The following is a 19293-nucleotide window of genomic DNA, read 5'->3' as shown; positions in this document are numbered from 1 at the left end:
TCCGTCTAGCCGCCTCTGCCGCCATCTTTGTTGAGGGCGGATAAACTGTAAGCCAGGACTTTTTGTTTGTTTGTTTGTTTGTTTGTTTTTTCTCTGTACTGTTCCCCTTTTCTGCTCCACGCTTCACGTTCAGAATCTAGGCTGGACAAGAAAAGAAGAAAGAGTCGGGGGCAAAAGAGTCAACTTTGCTGTGAAGTCTGTCAGTGTCGCGCTGCCGACGTCACGGCCGGCGTCTCTGCTGTCTTAGTGGTGGCTTAAGAGGTGGCTACCTCCGAAGCGTGTCTGGTGTGTTGCTGTATAGATGCTGAGGATATGCGGGCTTGGTGTGGTGCTGAGCCTGGCCGTGGCGGCGGTGGCTGTCATGGCCGTGTGGTTGATGGACTGGTGGGGTCCCCGCCCTGGTATTCGCCTCTTCCTTCCCGAGGAGCTAGCCCGCTATCGCGGCGGCCCAGGGGACCCGGGCCTGTACTTGGCACTGCTCGGCCGCGTCTACGACGTGTCCTCTGGCAGGAGGCACTACGAGCCTGGGGCGCACTATAGCGGCTTCGCAGGTATCGGCGAGGCTCTCACACCTTTTCCTCCTGCGTGGGCTCGTAGCCACGGCTTGCGTTCGTCCAGTAATTTATTCCTCCGCGCCTCGTCATCCCACATTCCTCAGACTGCTGCGGTGGGAAGGACACGGTCCTGGTTTGCAGCTTGGACGCAACTGTGCTAGTTATGTACCCTCCGACTCTGTCTGCTGCACTGTGTGACTGATTCGGAGAAAGATGTGTCTTGTTAGGTAGTGGTTACACTCAGAAGTCTACCTGGTCTCTAGAGCTACCGTGCTTTCAGGCTCTTTAGACTGACCCGAAATAACCTTTCCTCCGCCCGCCTCCGTTTCCCCTAATATAATATTTGAGTCTTTTTTAATTCTAGTAGATGCACTTGTCTGCTTTTCTTTAAAAAAAAAAAATGAGAATCAAGCGGGGAATGAAGTTAGAGCACAGGAAAGCAAGTATCTTTTGTAGTATTAAAATACCTACAATAAACCAGAAGTGGTGTTTTAACTGGAGTGGCTGAGACAGGAGGATCTCTTGAGCTACAAAGATCCATTGAGCCAGGAATTTGTGGCCAGGCTGGCTCTAAAACAACACGAAACAAAACTTCTGACAAAATTTGGTATATTAGCCTTCCTAAGAACATTTATCAAATTAACTCCATTCTGCTGTGCTCCCGTTACCCCTTAACAACGGAGGGGATCGGAAAATGTAATTTGACTAAAAGCCTTAACAAGATATGAGAACTACCAACCTAATAGCTTTTAATTTTTATTTTATGTGTATGAGTGTTTTACTTCCTTGTACAACTCTGAACTACCTGTGTACTTGGTGCCCATCGAAGCCAGAAGAGGTTTTCAAATCCCTGTAACTAGTAAACATGGTTGTGATCTGGGTGCTGGGAACTTTGCTTCTCTGGAGGAGCATCCACTGCTCTTAACCAGTAAGCCAGCTTCCCAGCTACCAATTTTAAAGGTGTTGTTTTTCTAGCCAAGGAGAATACCTCTCTCTTTGTTTATTTGGGAAGGAAGATCGCAGGGCAAGACTGGTAACTAGACTGACAAAAATTTCAAGCAGTCCACCGGTCATTTAGGAGAATTAGGAAGCTACCTTTAAATACAGATCACTCACTTCCTTCTCTCCAGACTTTTCAAACAGTCTAACCTGGGATAGGACCTACCCAAGGACATGGAGAGTTAGAAGCAATGCTAGACTGGAATCAAGAGTTTTTTCTTGCCACTTGAGTGCACTTTAGGACACTACTAACATCTGGTATAGCTGTCATGGATGCATGCACAAGTGTGAACATACATGCTTCCATTTCTGGGCTAGTATGCTCTAGTAGCTTTTGCGTTCTGTGCATATAATTTTTGAGCTCCATTTATTGACTACTACCATGGGTCCTCCCTTGGCCAGGTGCTGAGGAATCCAAGATGTGTCTGACTGCCCACACAGTCTATTAGGGAAGCAAATGTACTCATTTATATAGTCAGTACTTATTTTTATTAAGGCACAAGTCACAGAAAAGTCTTTATGTTAAAGGCACAGAGACAAACAAACATTATCATCACCTAATTTCAGAACATTTTGCTCATCCCCAAGGGAAACTACCCATCATCCACTCCTCTCCATTCTCTACCTCCCCACAACCCTTGGGAATTCCTGTGTACTTTCTCTTCCTATGGATTTGCCCCTTCTATGAATAGAATCATATACCTCACACATGTCCTTTTCTTTTTTCTTTTTTTTTTTTAATTTATTATTATATCTAAGTACACTGTAGCTGTCTTTAGATACACCAGAAGAGGGCGTCAGATCTCATTGCGGATGGTTGTGAGCCATCATGTGGTTGCTGGGATTTGAACTCAGGACCTTTGGAAGAGCAATCGGTGCTCTTAACCACTGAGCCATCTCTCCAGCCCCACATGTCCTTTTCTAGTCTAGCTTTGTAAAAGTAACTTTTATTCACCTGATGTAATTGTCACCTGGAAGGCTTACTGTCTCCTGCTAACCTAGGCCTAGTCCTGGAAGCTTCTAGCTCCCAGACAATCTAATCCGGGCCTAGAATGTTTTCAGCCTCCAAGACTTACTCCTATATAAGCTCACCCTTTCTAGTTCTGTTTGAGCTCTGGCTGGCTGGTTCAACTCAACTGTTAAAGCTCCAACTCCTTTCCAAGCTGACTGATTCAATCTGGCTTCTCTCTCGACCTCTGACTCTATTGCTCAGCTTGGCCTTAAACTAACTCTGGCATTCTTTTCTAATCTGGCTCCTTCTCATCTTCTGGCTCATTCCGCCTTTACCTGTATCTAGTCTGTTCCATCTTTCACTTATCTCTGTAAAACTGCCGCCTTCCCCTCTGCTGCCGGGCTGTTCCTTCTTAGGTTGCCTCTTTTTCCTCGTGAGAGTTGGGCAGATCCTGTCTCTGACTCATTCTGTCAGATATTTCCCTGATTTGTCACTTTGTCAATTAGAAGTCACTACAAACTAACTTTACCTTCTTTGGGATTAAAGTGTACTAAGGGTGTGGCTGTACTCCAGCCTGAGCAGCCACGTTGCTGGACTAAAATTCCTCTACATGACTTTTACTCAGTTTAGAGATTTTGAAGTTCATCCATAGTGTTATCAACATGCAGCCATTTAAAAAAAAAAAAAAAGACAGGTCTTACTATGTTGCCATGGTTGGCCTGGGACTCACTATGGAGATCATGCTGTCCTGATGTCCTGGAACTCACAGAGAGCTACCTGCCTCTACCTCCTTTTGTACCACACCCAGCACTCATTCTTTTTTATGACCAAGTAATACTGTACTGCATGTGTAAATATTACATTTAATGGGCTTTTGGGCTAGTTCCACTTAAAAATTTTTATTTGGTAAGTGTATATGCTTTGTGTGTGTGTGTGTGCCACAGTATGGCATATAGAGATCAGAAAAAAAATTGGGAGTTAGTTCCCGCCTCTTGTTCTTACTTCTTCCAAACTCATCTCTTTAGGGCTGGCTGACCTACATGCTTCTAAGGTGATTTTCCTGCCTCTCTCTCTGCCTCTGCCTCCTCTGCCTCTGCCTCTGCCTCTGTCTCTGTCTCTGACCTTGCTGGAGAACTGTAGGGATTACAGATGCACATCACTGCATTTGACTTTTATGCTTCTGTTCTGCTGGTTGGACTCCAGTTGTCAGGTTTGTACAGCTAGCATTTGTGTCCACTTAGTCATCATGCTAGCCCTATTTTCACTCCTTGTAGATAATTCTGGCATTAGCATTGGTGAGTATGTTTCTGTGTGAATATATGTTCCCTTAGGTTCTGGCTCCTTTGGGAAATTGCCAAGTTGCCTTTAATGTCTCTGTACTGTTGTATATTCCCACAGGAATGCACTTGAGTTTCAGTTTCTCCTCATATCCTTGCCAAAACTTGTTACTAGTTTTGTTTTGTTTTATAATCCTGAGGATTCATTGCAATGTGTCATGCATGCTAGGCAAGAATTTTATTGTTAAAATACATCCCCCAGTTTCTTCCCCTACTTCCATTTTTAGATGAAGTCTCATTATGTAGCTCAAACTGCCCTTGAACACACAGCAATCCTACCTCAACCTCCCAAGTGCTATAATTAGAGTAGTGAACCAGTACTCCTGGATCTTAATGATTTTTTATTGTGGTCATCCTAGTAGGTTTAAAGTACAGTCTCTTCTCTCTGCATCTCCAATATTTAGATTATAAAATAACATTGCTATGTCTAGATTTCTGTGTGGGTGCTAGAAATGCAAACTCGGGTCCTCAAATTTGTTAGTCAAATACTTAATTGACTGAGCCATCTCGTATTTAATCCCTGTTTTATGATGTTTTAAAAGGAAAAAGTAAGTTTTACCAGAGCCTCTAATCTAGTCATGGAGGAGGGAAGAGAGGAAGACAGCCCAATGAGTTATGCGTCAAGGTTGGTGGCAGATACTACTGAATTAAGGACTATGGATATTCTCACAAGGCAAACGGAAGCATTGAGGACTTTGGCAGGAAGTGACATGAGTTTATTTTCATTTAAAATGTCAGTGTGGAGTCATGCAAGGTGACACACACCTTCAATCCCAGCATTCAGGAGGCAGAGACAGGCAGGCCTCTGAGTTAGATGCCACCCTAGCCTACAGAGCAAGTTCCAGGACAGCCAGGACTATACAGAGATAGCCTGCATTGAAAAACAATAAAATATCAACCTAGGGAGTTTGGATCAATCTAGGATAAAAAGTGATGACAAACATAGTTTTAATCCTCGTACTTGGAGGCAGGTAGACCAGTGTCTGAGTTCTAGGCCAGCCTGGTCTATGTAGCAAGTTACAGGCCAGCCAGAGTTATATAGTAAGACCCTATCTCAAAAAACAAACAAACAAAAAGTCTAGTGCTGTAGACTGGTTTGCCAGTTGGGAGTGCTTCCGCTCTCATGGAGCACCCAAATTCAGATCTTAGCACCAATGTTAGATAGCTCACAACTGCCTGCACCTTCAACTTTAGGGGAGCCAATGCCCTCTTCTGGCCCCCTCATGCATGTACTCATATATACAGAAACATGCATACATATCTGGCATATACACAGAGATACATATAAATAAAATTTATAATAATAAAATACTAATCTGAGTGCTACCTGGAGAATAGTTTGATAGGATGAAATATGGTCCTACTAGGGGTCCTCTGTGATAGTTTACCTGAGAGATGAGGGCAGATTGGGGTTGTTTGGTAGCAGGTAGAGACAGTGGATGAAGACAGAAACTATTTATGAAGAAAATTAAGACTCTGCACTAATTAGATAGGAGCCTGCATGTATAGATTGGGCAGCTGGTTGATTGGAACACTAGATGAGAAGAGATGCCTGTTTCTTGGGGCTGGTGACCAGTAGCTCACCTTTTGAATTTTGTGGTGGTTGTGAGACAAGTAAGTGACATTGAGTAGAAGGTGGATATACAAGTCTGTGCTCAGGGAGTGTCTAGGCTTAAGCATAACCTAGATATAGGATCTGAAACCACAGGGGCAGATAAGATGGTCAAGATGTGGATAATAATTGATCCCTAGAACTAAGAAGACAGTAAGGTGCTGGGAAAACCAGGAGTGGGGTAAGCATCACAGAAGCCAGAAGTGATCATTGTGAATCTTATCAATTGAATATTGTCGAAATTAAATAAAAACTGATGGGCCAGGTGTGATGGTGTACACCTTTATTCCCAGAACTTGGGAGGCAGGCAGATCTCTGTGTGACACACTATAGCTTCCAGTGACACTATGATGAATGCATATGTGATGAAAGAGTAGAGCCATGTGTGCTTGGTGGATCTGGAGCCTCAACAGCTGTGGTGGGTGTGAGACAAGGATGCAGCTGATGGAGAGATAGGTCGTTACCCAGAAGGGTCAGCAGGATGGAGCGCAGGAGTCCAGAGCTTGCATGGACTCAGCCCCTAACAAGCTGTCCAGACACCAATCACCCTGACTCTGAACAGTGACAGGATGTTCAAAATGAAGAATGGCCCATTTATTGGATTTGACTTCCTCAAAAGACCTCCATGGTCCATACTTCTCCCGGAGGCCATGCTGGTCCATGGCTTGTGCTTTGGCAGAGGACCATATTGATGTCCGAGGGTCATACTGCCACTGGAGACCAAACAGAGGTCCTTGGCACATGCTGATGCTGGAGACCATATGATGCTCGAGGTCTGTGCTATTGCTAGAAGCCATGTAGAAGCCCAGGAGAGAGAGGAATGTAGAAGGCTTCTGTGACAACCCCTACCTCCATCCTACTCTCTCCTCTCCCCACTAAAAGTAACAGACTAAAAAGGAAGCCATTAAAGAGAACTCTTAAAAATCGTGATAGGAATGCTCAAGTGTAGCTCTCCACAGTTGATGGCTTCTGGCAGGGGGGCTGGTGGAGAAGGACTCAGCTTTCCTAAGGGTGCTGGCCACTGGGGTTTAACCATGCTCCAGTGAGTATTTGAACAACATAAAGTAGACCTGTATTTTCCCTTCTTTTTATTTGGGGATTGGGGAGGCAGGGAGGTCACATGGAAGGACTGGGAAGTGAGTGTGATGCATGGGATCTGAGCAGGGTGCATGATGTGAAATTTCCAAATAATCAATAAAAATGCTATGTTGGAAAAAACCAAGGAAACAAAAAAGTAAATGCAAGTACATGATAGTTGAGAAAAATTCATGTCCCCAGTCCAGGAGGTCCCTGAAAGGAGTAGGAGTTATTAGGGCATGTTTTTTTCAGAAAGCAATACTTGGTACAGTATTGTGATTAATAACTGGATCTTTGGCAATTTCTTTCCTGAAGGCCGGGATGCATCCAGAGCATTTGTGACAGGAGACTATTCTGAAGCCGGTCTTGTGGATGATATAAATGGCTTGTCCTCCTCTGAGATACTGACGCTGCACAACTGGCTTTCATTCTACGAGAAAAATTATGTATTTGTCGGTATGTAGTCCTCACCCGTTGCCATGGATTTCAGTTGCTGGACTTGTGTTAATCCGTGTGTCTAGATTCTGTAGGAATTAGGCTCAAGATAAAAATTTGAAACCAGCCCATGGTTTCTCATTTTAGCTTCTTGCTTTTGTGCAGGAGTGACCCCAGAAGAACATGAAGTTGTGGGTGATCTTGGGGGAGGATTGCCAGGCCTTGCTCTTTGGTGTCAGTGGTCCCAGTCAGTATCATTTGTGTTGGGCATTAACAGCCAGCTTCAAGAGGCATCCTCCCTATGGCTCCAGCACACTCAGGCTGGATTCACACCACATGTGTGCAGTTCTAACAGTTCCATTTGATTGCTCTCTGATGAAACAGACATCCTGAGTGAACTGTTTCTCAAATGGAACTTATGCTAATCACATATTCATTCATTCATTCATTCATTCATTCATCCATCCATCCATCCATCCATCCAGGAATTCATGTAGCCCAGAGAGGTCTCAAACTCACTATGTAGATCGGGCTAGCCTTGAATTCCTGATCCTACTGCCTCCATCTCCTGAGTGATCAAACATATATTAATGCCAGCTGTGTTAATATGTGTTAATATGTGGGGTCCTACACCCACTACTTACTGTGATAAAAGAGGGAAAGCAACTCTTAAATGGGGAGACAGCCTTACAGACAGTGATCACTACAGTCTTTTTCTTTTTTTCAAGACAGGGTTTCTCTGTGTAGCCCTGGCTGTCCTGGAGCTCACTCTATAGACCAGGCTGTCCTGGAACTCAGAAATCCACCTGCCTCTGCCTCCCAAGTGCTGGGATTAAAGGCGTGTGCCACCACTGCCCAGCTGGTCACTACAGTCTTTCCTAAGCTCTGACTGCTAGCTAGGATGGCTGAGGCCAGTCCTTTCATCGGTGTGCAGCCCCACAATGAAGCCCCACATGGGCATGTCTGAGTTCTTTCAGATACCAATGTCCCCTTGCGGTTGGAATAAGTCTAGATTAGCATTTTCTGCCCCTAATGCCTCTGAGTGCTTGCTTTCATTACTGTTTGCCCTTCTAATTCTGAGAACCCTGGCATGTTCCCTAACTCTTCTACTGCATGTCCAGTCGTTAAAGCAGTGATTTCCTAAGCGCTGAAGTGAGTGCCTTTCCCGCCTGCCCCTCAGTGCTCCTCATCCCACATGTCTGTGTTCTGTGCTCAGTGCACTTGGTTCTTCCTGTTCACCGTGAGGTTGTTACATGACAGTTGAAATGTTGCTGACCTAATGAATGAAGTCCTGCATGCTAGGCAAGCTTCATCTCTAGCCCTAGCTTTTAAACTGTCAGCTTGTTAGAATGTCCCTGGGTCCTGCGCCGGTTGGCTGCTCGTGGCCGGCTGGGCTAGGCTTTGTTTCTACCTTCAGCCTTTAGTAGCAGTTACCACATTCAGCTGCACTGACGTTCACATGGGTCATAGTCGTTCTTGAGGGCGAGCTGGTGTTTATGGAGAGGTTTTGGTTTATGTTTTGTTTGTTTGTTTTTCTTGGTATTTTCCGACAAAGTCTCATAGCCCAGGCTGGTCTCAAACTTGTGGCATCGTTGATCCTGTCACTGAAGTCCTGATCCTTGTTTCAGTGCTCCAAGTGTTGGGACTCCATGGGTGTGCGCGCCAGGTCCAGCTTGTTTCTTTGTTTAGTTGGTTTTGTTTGTTTGTTTGTTTTGCTTTGTACTTGAGATATGTAGCCCAAGTAGCCTTGGACACACAGAGAGATCTGCGCTTCTGCTTCCTGAGTGCTGAGATTAAAACCGAGAGCCACCACGCCTGTGGTATTATTTTTATTTTTGTTTTTACTTTGGATGTTTAGTATCAATTTTATTATAGGACACTTCTGTTTTCAAGATTATTTTTTCCAAAATAAAATGTTTATTTCTATTCAAAATGAGGAAAGAAAGCAGTGCAGAAAAATAAGAATGGAATCCTATGAGTGAACAGAGGATGCCATGACAAATACCATGAACCGATTTTGGAGGAGCAAACTAGAAGTACTGTGATATGCTTGGGAATGAGCCAACCACGGAAACGATGTGGGATATGGTGGGGCACAGGGTTAGAAAGGCTGTGGGAGATCTCTGGTTAGTCAGAGTATGCTGCAGTTCCTGTCAAAGTTTTGGCATCGGAGTCTTCTGAGATGTTCAGGGACATCAGAGGATGAAGGCAAATTTCCTTAACTTGAGAACAGTTAAAAATCTATCACTGTAGTTGCCCAGCTGGACCTCAAGGGAAAATGAGGCAGTTTTGCTGTGCTCTGGAAATGCATTGGGAGACCCAGACAGTAAAGCTGTTTTCATAACACAGCAGGTAAAACTCTGCTCCTGCTATCCTCTCTTTAGACATCATGTCTAAAACTCAACAAGATAGGTTCATTCCATGCAATACTCAAGTTTGGTGTTAAGCCAACCCTAAAGGACTTCTCATCTGGCACTAAAGCCTTGTCCCTTCGTTTATTCATGTAGCAAACATTTAAAGCAAATGGTCTGTAGGAAGCTGTTTTAAGTACTGGGCCTTGCAGGACACTTTCTAACTAAGCAGATCCCTCTCTATCCAGGGCTTTAAATAAAACCATGGCATGCATGCTGGGGGCTTGGGCACCTTTGGAGCTGGCGGCCAAGGGACACTTCTTGGAGGAGTTGACAACAAAATGGGCCTTGTAGAAGAAAGGGAATCCAAGCTGAGATATGGGGAGAGTGGAGCAGTGTAAGTGGTGCCTGAGGTAGCAATTAGCAGGGTCTGGTCAGATAACAGAGAAACCTGTGTGCTGGAGCCCACAGGAACAAAGGAGCAAGTGACTTGAGAAGAGGCAGAGTAGACAGGCAGAAGCTGAATGGCTGGAGGAGCCTGGAGGCCCCGAAAAGAGGTTTGTATTTTATTTTGTGCTTTGAGTAGTCATTAGAGGGTTTTAGTCAGGCTAGAAGTGACATGTAGGATTTATGGGTTGTTGGGTTGTCTGTTTGTTTGTTTTTCTTTTTCTTTGTTTTAAGACAGGATTTTGGGCTGGAGAGATTGCTCAGTGGTTAAGAGCACTGACTGCTCTGCCAGAGGTTCTGAGTTCAATTCTCAGCCACCACATGGTGGCTCACAGCCATCTGTAATGGGATCTGATACCCTCTTCTGGTGTGTCTGAAGACAGCTGCAGTGTACTCATATAAATAAAAAAAAAAAAATCAATCTTAAAAAAAAAAAGGACAGGATTTCACTGCATGTAGCCTGACTATACAGAACTTGATCTGTAGACCAGGCTGGCCTCAAACTCATAGAAATCCCCCTGCCTTTGCCTGCAGAGTGCTGGGATTAAAGGTGTTCACCATGACCCCAACCCCCTGGCACGATTCATGTTTAGAAAGAGTACTCAAGGGACTGGAAAGAGAGATGTCTCTGAGGTTAGAAGAACTGACTACTCTTTTCAGAGACCAGATTCAGTTTCCAGTGGGAAGCCCAGGACATCATTCATGCTTTCAAGTTCCAGTCCCTTACCAACTTCCCTGTGGTTGTTTTTAAGTGAGAAATGTCTCCCATAGGCTCAGGCCATTGAACACCTAGAAACCAGGTTTGAGATTGTAAGCACCACGTGGTAGCTTACAATCAGCTGTAACTGTGGTTCCAGTGATCCAATTCCCATTTCTGATCTCCATGGGCACTGCATGCATTTGGCACACAGACAGATTCAGGCAAAACACTCATACATATAAAATTAAAAAAATAAAATAGCATCAAAAGTAGGCCTATAATTCTAAACCTTGTAAAAACTGAGGCAGGGGAATCAAAAACCTCATGCTAGCCTAGGCTAGAAGTTAGGTTTTGACATACAGTAAAGTAGTAAGGTAAGAATGTACCTTAGTGGCAGAACTCTCGCTTACCTTGTGTGAAGCCCTAGTTCTGATCTGAGCTCTAGTGGGAAATGCCCCAGGTGCTTTGTGGAGGAAGCATGATCGGAAAGCCTGACTGTAGCTGAGGCCAACTGGAAGGCTGTTGTCTGTCTGGGTCTTGGATAAGGGGCAGCAGTGGAAACTGACAGGAATAGAGAGAAGTCAGAATACATTTCTGCGGTACAAGATCTGCCCATTAGTGAAGGAAGGGAAGTGATATCTGAATGGGAAAGTCAGAGAGATCCACAGCTCTGACACAGATAGGCCAGGAATGTACAAGTTTCTGTTGCAGTGATAAATTACCAGGACCAAGGCAACTTTATTTGGACGTAATGGTTTCAGAAGCATAATGTCAGGAGAGGCGTGGCAGCAGGCAGTTAGTCAGGAAGCTGAGCGGTCACAGTATAATAATCACGAAGTAGAGAGAGTGCGTGAACGGGAAGGCAGGCAAGAATGTAACTCCTCGCTGGGCATGATGGCGCACGCCTTTAACCCCAGCACTCGGGAGGAGAGGCAGGCGGATTTCTGAGTTCGAGGCCAGTCTGGTCTACAAAGTGAGTTTCAGGACAGCCAGGGCTATACAGAGAAACCCTGTCTTGAAAAAACCAAACCAAAACCAAAACAAACAAACAAACAAAAAAAGTGTAACTGCTCAAGTCCCTCTGTTCACAGGGAACAGACTTCCTTCAGCAAAGCGGCACCACCTTCCCAAATAGCACCACCAACGGGGAACCGTGTATTCAAAGGCCTGAGCCTCGGAACATTTCTCACTTAAAACCACCACAGTGAGGTGGTAAGGGACTGGAACTTGAAAGCATGAATGAAGTCCTGGGCTTCCCACTGGAACCTAAGTTCAGCTCTGCTTTGGGGGATTGACTAGAGGTTGGACCCACACAGTTGAGACAGGGAGCCAAACTACCCACTACTTGATCAACCCTCTCCTGGGTGTTTTCTCCACCCAGTACGGTGGTGCCTTTTAAGACCTGCATCTTAGGACTTGGACACAGCAAGCAGTGACTCCCAAGGAAATGGAAGCTTTTTGCTGTCCTGTATGTAGGCTGCAACTACTTTGTAGTTTTTTCTTTTCTTTTTTTTTTTTTTTTTTGTTTTTCAAGACAGTTTTACTGTATAGCCCTGGCTGTCCTAGAACTCACTTTGTAGACCAGGCTGTGCTCGAACTCAGAAATGTGCCTGTTTCTGCCTCCCAAGTGCTGGGATTAAAGGTGTGCGCCTTCACTGCCCAGCTGTAGTTTTTTCATAACTTAGATAATAAGAAATTTTGAAAGCTGTTTCTATCTCTTTTTTAAAAATATTTATTTATTTTATGTGTGTGAGTACAGTGTTGCTGTCTTCAAACATACCAGAGAGGGCATCAGATCCCATTACAGATGGTTGTGAGCCACAGGAGGTTGTTGGGAATTGAACTCAGGACCTCTGGAAGAGCAGTCTGTACTCTTAACTTCTGAGCCTTTTCTTCAGACCTTGAAAGCCATTTTTAAACAAAAATCAATGTTCTATCTCTCTCTCTCTCTTTTTTTTTTTCCGAGACAGGGTTTCTCTGTATAGCCCTGGCTGTCCTGGAACTCACTTTGTAGACTAGGCTGGCCTCGAACTCAGAAATCCGCCTCCCTCTGCCTCCCAAGTGCTGGGATTAAAGGTGTGCGCCACCACCACCTGGCCAATGTCCACTCTCTACTGTCCACTAAGTCAGAAAAAAAGTGGTGGAGGCCAAAGCACAGGCTCTGAGCTGCTCTGACTAAATGGCTCTAGAAGTCAAAGAACTTTGACATGGACACAGAAATGTGGGCTAAGCTATATATTCACCCACCATTTACTGAATACTTAGTGCTTCCTCAAGCTGTACAGAGCATTGATAAAACTGTCATACATGAGTCTGTTTTCAGGGAACTGATGTCTGAAGGTGATAAAGATTTGATCATTTCCATCCTAGCAGACTGCACCTAAATTACTTTTTAGTCCCAGGTAAACAGATCCACAGATTCTAATCTCAAAATGGCCCTGATAGAGTCTTTAAGTGACTCAAACTTCCCGCTGGAACGTCACAGGCCAGGCCTCCATCATCTGCAGTCTCTAACACTCTTATCTTCCAAGCTCCCACAGAACAGCTCACCAAGCTTTGAATACTCAATGGCTTTTCTAGCCCAGAGGTCCAAAGTCCCTTCTACAATCCTCCCCAAACAACGGAGTCAGGTCCATCACAGCAACACTCCACTATCCTGGCACCGATAGGTATTAGGGTTTCTATGCTATGATGAAAAATCATGACCAAAAGGAACTTGGCTTACCCTCTCATGGCTACTCTGACCTTCTTCCCTATGATCCCAGGAAGACTGGTTGGAAGGTTCTACAGAAAGGATGGGTTACCCACTTCAGAACTAACCCAGGTAGAAGCCATGGTGACTAAAGGCATGGAGGCAAATGAACAGGAACAAAGAGAAAAGCAGAAGTTCCCACCATGCAATTCCGAGTGGAGCTCTGCTAAGGGCAGCAGGCTCTGGTGCTCCCAAAAGAGGTAAGCAGCCTTCCCTTCTGCCCCTCCACCTCTCCAGGATCCATTTTCTGAGCTACACTTTCATTATCTATTTATTATTCAGGGAATCCACGACTGAATGCTAACCTAGGAAGCTTACGTATGCTATGCATGTAAGGTCTTCTGAGTTATAGTCATATACCTACCATTGTGATCAAAATACCTGAAAGAAGCAATTTATGGGAGGAAAGATTCAATCAGTTTTATGGTTATAGAGGGTACAGTCCACCCTGGCAAGGAAGACATGGTAGAGCCACTTGGTCTGTGGCAGTGCAGGGGTGTGGGTATCAGTTCTCACATCGGTATAGAGAAGCTGAGGTTGAGTCAGAAGCAGAAGTAGATATAACCTTCAAGGCCTGCCCCAGTGAGTCACTTCTCCTAGCTAAGACTCAGGTCCCCAAGGCTCTACAACCTCCTAAAACTGCACTAGCAGCTGAGGACCAAATATTCAAGAATTCCTGTTGGGGTCATATCATATTCAAATCATAAGATAGGGAATTAGAGAAACGTCCTAGTAGTGGGATCTTTAATATTCAAGTGAAAACCTTAGGGTTGAGACTTATGTTTGAGACTTGGGCCTCTTCCTCAATTCTCAATCCCCCAGAGGTCCTGCTAAAGGAGAAATCCTGGTCTGGGAAGTCGATGGCCTGGGTACTATTTCTTTTCTTTTTTTAAAATTCATTTTATGTTGTGTATATGTGTGAGTATCTGTGTTTGTATGTGTACCATGTGTATGCAGGTGTTTGTGGAGACCAGAAAAGGACACTGAATTCCCTGGAACTATAGTTACAGGCAGTTGTGAGTGGCTATGTGGATACTGAGATACTAACACAGGTCCTCTGCAAAAGTAGTAAGTGCTGAGCCATCTCCCAGCCCATAAAGTTTTGTGATTTTCTTTCCTTTTTTAATTCTTATTTTTAATTGTGTATATAAGGGGTTAGAGAGATATCTTCATGGTAAAGAGTACTTGTTAATCTTGCAGAGGACCCAGCACCCACTTGGTGGCTCCCAACAATCCATAACTTCAGTTCCCGAGGATCTGAGGCCTTCTGAGTTCTGCAGGCACCAGGAACATGAGTGGTACACACACACACACACACACACACACACACACACAGAGAGAGAGAGAGAGAGAGAGAGAGAGAGAGAGAGAGAGAGAGAGAGAGAGAGAGAGAGATTCATACATAGAAAAAGAAACCAAAAGAACTCATGTTTATGTGTGGGTATGTGCTAAGTGCCGAAGAAGCCAGAGGTGGTGTGTCCCCAGAAGGAGTTCCAGGATGTTGTGAGCTGTCACTATGGGTGCGGGGAGCCAAACTCGGTCCTCTAGAAGAGCAATATGAGCTCTCTCCATTTAGGTCAGGCACTATTTCTTGGATGACTTCTGTATATTCCGCCAGGATGGTCCTCAGTTTCCTGTTTGTCAGCACAAATTATTCCTGCCTACAAGAGCGTGGGGTGGAAGGTGGACCCTTTCTTTGATGCCCTCAAGTACTGTTGTTTTTTATTTTCTTTGCAACCCAATCTCATGTGGAATACACAGATCCTGGACTGGCCTTGACTTCTCTGTTCAAGGATGGCCTTGGACTTCTGATCCTTCTGTCTCTACCTACTGAGACCAGGAACTAGCAGCATCATGCCTGGTTTATACAGTATTCAAGTCTGAACTCAGGGCTTTGTGCAAGCTAGGCAAGCACTCTACCAGTGGACCCCCATCCCCAGATTGTTTTTAAAGCACTATGGTAGCTGGAGTTTAGCTTAATTATATACTGCTTGCTTGGAATGTGGTCCTGGGTTCAATCCTTAGCACCATTAAAGGCAAAGCAAGGCAAAACAAAGCAAATAAAATAAAGCCCTTAAAAATCAAAATAAGGGGCTGGTGAGATGGCTCAGTGGTTAAGAGCGCCGACTGCTCTCCCAAAGGTCCTGAGTTCGGATCCCAGAAACCACATGGTGGCTCACAACCATCCATAACGAAATCTGATGCCCTCTTCTGGAGTGTCTGACGACAGCTACAGTGTACTTACATATAATAAATAAATTTTAATAAAAAAAATCAAAATAAAACAAAAGTCAACAAAACAAAACAATCAGAAAAGCCCTGGCAAGCTGATCATTTCCAGCAGGTGCAGGCTGGATGGGTGTCTCTTCCTGTGCAAACAGTGAAGCAGTTACTAAGTACAGTGAGCAGGGTTACTAAGCATGGTACCATAGAGACTTCTGATTTAAACATCAGGCCAGCCATACTCAAACTTAAGATCAGCTCTTTCACATCTCCTTTAACGCTCTGGTTATGGGGACCATGGAAACCAGAAACTGGATGAAGCTCTCAGATTAACAGTCAAGCTCTTACTGAGATGTGGAGAGAGAACCCCCATCCCTATGTGCTAAGGGTGTGTAGAGCTGCTTTCTTGCACCAAGCATCTATCAACCACTGAGTGGACAGAGCACACAGTGAGAGCCACCAGCTTTCTGTAGGTGTAGCCACTGTTCCTATTACCCATTCCTTATGCTTTAATTTGGAGGAATAAAGTTAAGGTTCAGGAAGCAAAACTTTGAAAGACATGGCTCTTGTGGTACCACTTAACAGAGGACAGTCTGGGACCTGGGTAGCCTTTCTCAGGATATAACTCTGGATACAGGTGTCCTCAAAGAGCACTGAAGATGTAGGAGGTACCCTGTGTGATGTACATGTAATCGTACCCTATGGTGTACAATTAGATGGTCCCTGGACCCCTCGAGAGCCTCCGTTTCCCCCAAGATTCTTCTGTTTCATGAAATCCCTTGTATTCAGGACTGAGTTGCTCAGGTCCTGCCTTCCCACAGAGTCCTTACAAACTATTCCCGAGCCTCAGCCACCATGAGAGAAAGGAGCTCATGTGCAGGACCAGGTGCAGGGTAAAGCTCACTGCTGGGACAGACAGCAGGACCCAGATGGAGGCATTTTGGTGCCTGAGCAGCCCTGCTCATGGATAAGATACAAGTGAGATGGTTTCTAACAGGGCCAGTTCCTCTCCCGGCCAGTAGTCCTGGTCCAAGCACTGGAACCTATATATATGAGGGTCAGTTTTATGAATTTCACTTCCTTCTGCAGGACCTCTGAGTCTACCAAGGGTCAAATGCAATACACTGAAATGAGTTAGGTTCTTCTGCCCAATAGGAGGTTGCCAGCGTATGCTGGGCCAACATGGAATCCTCGTTCCCTGAAGTCTGGCAATCTCAGGAGTTGGATCCATACAGAGCCAGCACAGGTTGCTGCCACACAGATGCCAAGGCCCACCCAATCAAATGCTCCAACCCTTAAGATAAAGATGCTGCTCAGCACAGATGTAAAGGAGAGTGAACAGGGATGCTCATTGGCTAGTTGGGGGAGACCTCTCAGTCCCAGCAGCAGCTCAGGAAAGTGCTGCTGCTGCTGCTGCTGCTGCTGCTGCTTGAGAAAGAACAGGGGTGGGGCAAGGGCACAGTGAAAGGGACATGGACTCTGCTTCCTTCCAGGGAAGGTATTGTTAGCATTGTGTGTGGAAAGCTGGAGGTAGGGGAGCTAGGCCTCAGGTTGAGATAGGAAGTGGAATAAAGGGCTTTTCCTTTTATAACTCCCTGCTCAGTGTTTCCTCCTTCAATCCCAGGGCTTCTAAGTTCATACTTTTAAGAAATCCTCTTTCCTTTTTTCCTAGTGGAGGTGTGCACAGAGACTGGATTGGTGTCCCCAGGAAGTTGTATAAGCCAGGGGCCAAGGAGCCCCATTGTGTGTGTGTGAGAACAACTGGCCCTCCTAGTGACCAGCAAGACAACCCTAGACACTCAAATCATGGGGACTTGGACAACCCCAACTTGGAAGAATACACAGGCTGCCCACCACTGGCTACCACATGTTCCTTCCCACTCTAAGATGGTGTCCTGTATGTGGCTGACACATGGAGAACCTTCCAGATCTACAGAAAGCCCTCGATCTTGTGCCCTAGCATGGCTCCTGGCCTGAAATAGGAGTGTCAAGGACTCCAACCACACTCTGCAAATGTGGGTCACAATTCTACTGGCTGAGACAAGAGCCTGATAGCCTATCTCATATGGTCAGCTTGTTCTGACAGTGTTTGGAACCTCTGTCCTCTCTCATCTTCCTTCAGAGCCTGCAGACATTAATGAACAAAGTGAAATCAACATAGAATTGATCAGATAAGGAGTCTGAGAGCTCCAGAAGGGACTTGCCGTAGACTTGGTGTTGCCTGAATCAGAGCTTGCACTCTGCCCATCATGCCAGTCCTGCTGGTACTTGGAGCAGGACTGTGGTTCTCAGTGGAAAATCAGACATTTCCCAAGAAGATTTTGCACCTTAGTAAAATGAAGGTAACTGTTCTAAGTCACAGGGTAATTGACTGAGCTCTTAACTTCTGACATTTGTGACATTTCTAAAACCTCTACTCCAGGGCAAACTGACTCCATGAGAACTGGGATGGTCCAGTGAGATGAGATAATAAACTAGAGTAGCAGATTCTGGGGCTTGACTTACACAGATGGAGCACACCATAATCCCCCTGCCCTGGTGTGCATCAAACAGCTTTCTTTACTCATATTGCTAGTGAAAAGTTGTCCCTCTATGACTGCCACACGCTGTAAGAGGCTTCGCTGCAGGTTTCTCACCCCCGCTGCAGAATTCCGTTCTCTGCTGCACAGCCGCAGCTCTTCTCATCTCTTTCTGGTTCTTGTTTTCGTTTTCCAGAAAGGGTCTCATTATGTAGCTCTAGCTATCCTGGAAGTCACCAGGTAGACGGAGCTGACCTGGAACTCACAGAAATCCACCTGCCTCTGCCTCCCGAGTATTGGGATTAAAGACATGCACCACTATGTCCTACTAATTTTACCTATCTTGATCTCTGCTACTTAAAAAAAAAATTACTTGACTTTATGAGGCAGGATCTCATGTTTCCAGGTCAGCCTTGAACTCAGTATGTAAGCATGTGCTCCCATGCCCAGTTTAGTCAGTAGGAGGGGTTGAATGAACCGGAGCCACATACATGCTAGGCAAGCACTTTACCAACTGAGCTATATCCCTAGGTCCTTGAGCTTCATTGCTCTTGACTTTTTTTTTTTTTTTTCGTTTTTTTGAGACAGGGTTTCTCTGTGTAGCTCTGGCTGTCCTGGAACTCACTCTGTAGACCAGGCTGGCCTAGAACTCAGAAATCCACCTGTCTCTGCCTCCCAAGTGCTAGGATTAAAGGCGTGTGCCACCACGCCCAGCGCTCTTGACTTTTTGACCATGATGTCCTGCAAGATCCTCATAAAGCCCTCACTTGCTGCACTGGTCCCATCCCTTAGGGGTTCCTTCTGAGGTAGCATCTCCAATCAAAAAGCTTGATAATAAAGATGTCTGTGAGTTCTGCAGGCACTGTAACTCCCACATTGCTTTTTTTTCTTTTGTGTGCATGATGCATATGTGTGTGTGTGAATATGATGTTAGATGCCTTTCTGTATTTCTCTCCAACTCATTATGTGAGACAAGGTTTCTTACTGAACCCATAACTTATTTGGTAAGACTAGCTGGCCAGCAAGCTCTAGGATTCCTCCTGTCAGTCCTCCCCAGTGCTCTGATACAGATGTGTGTCCTCATCCCTGATTTTTTACAGGGATCTAAACTCTGGTACTTATGTTTATATTGGTCCTTATGTTTATATGGCAAGCACTTTACCAACTGTGCCATCTCCTCAGCCTTACAAGCACCACATTTCTAACATTGTCATCATCCTTGTCACTAGATGTCATGATTTCAGCTGTCATCTTGACACAAACTTAGACTCATCTGGGAAGAGAATAGCAGGAATCATCCAGATCACATTAGCCCATGGCCTGAGGCATGTCTGT

At 45.1% G+C, this 19293-nt stretch overlaps 1 protein-coding gene across 1 annotated transcript; it reads left to right on the top strand.

Moving 5' to 3' along the window:
• Positions 1–224: 224 nt before the first annotated feature.
• Cyb5d2 (cytochrome b5 domain containing 2) lies at positions 225–18832 on the top strand. Its single transcript, NM_001024926.3, has 4 exons — positions 225–551; positions 6847–6987; positions 13230–13416; positions 17112–18832. Exons 1-4 carry the CDS (start codon positions 302–304, stop codon positions 17323–17325), a joined length of 792 nt encoding a protein of 263 aa, NP_001020097.2. The 5' UTR covers positions 225–301; the 3' UTR covers positions 17326–18832.
• The last annotated feature ends 461 nt before the right edge of the window (positions 18833–19293 follow it).

Source organism: Mus musculus, chromosome 11, assembly GCF_000001635.26.
Source record: "Mus musculus strain C57BL/6J chromosome 11, GRCm38.p6 C57BL/6J".
Lineage (NCBI taxonomy): Eukaryota > Metazoa > Chordata > Mammalia > Rodentia > Muridae > Mus > Mus musculus.
The sequence above is the reverse complement of the archived record's forward strand: the minus strand, read 5'-3'. Positions and strand labels throughout refer to the sequence as shown.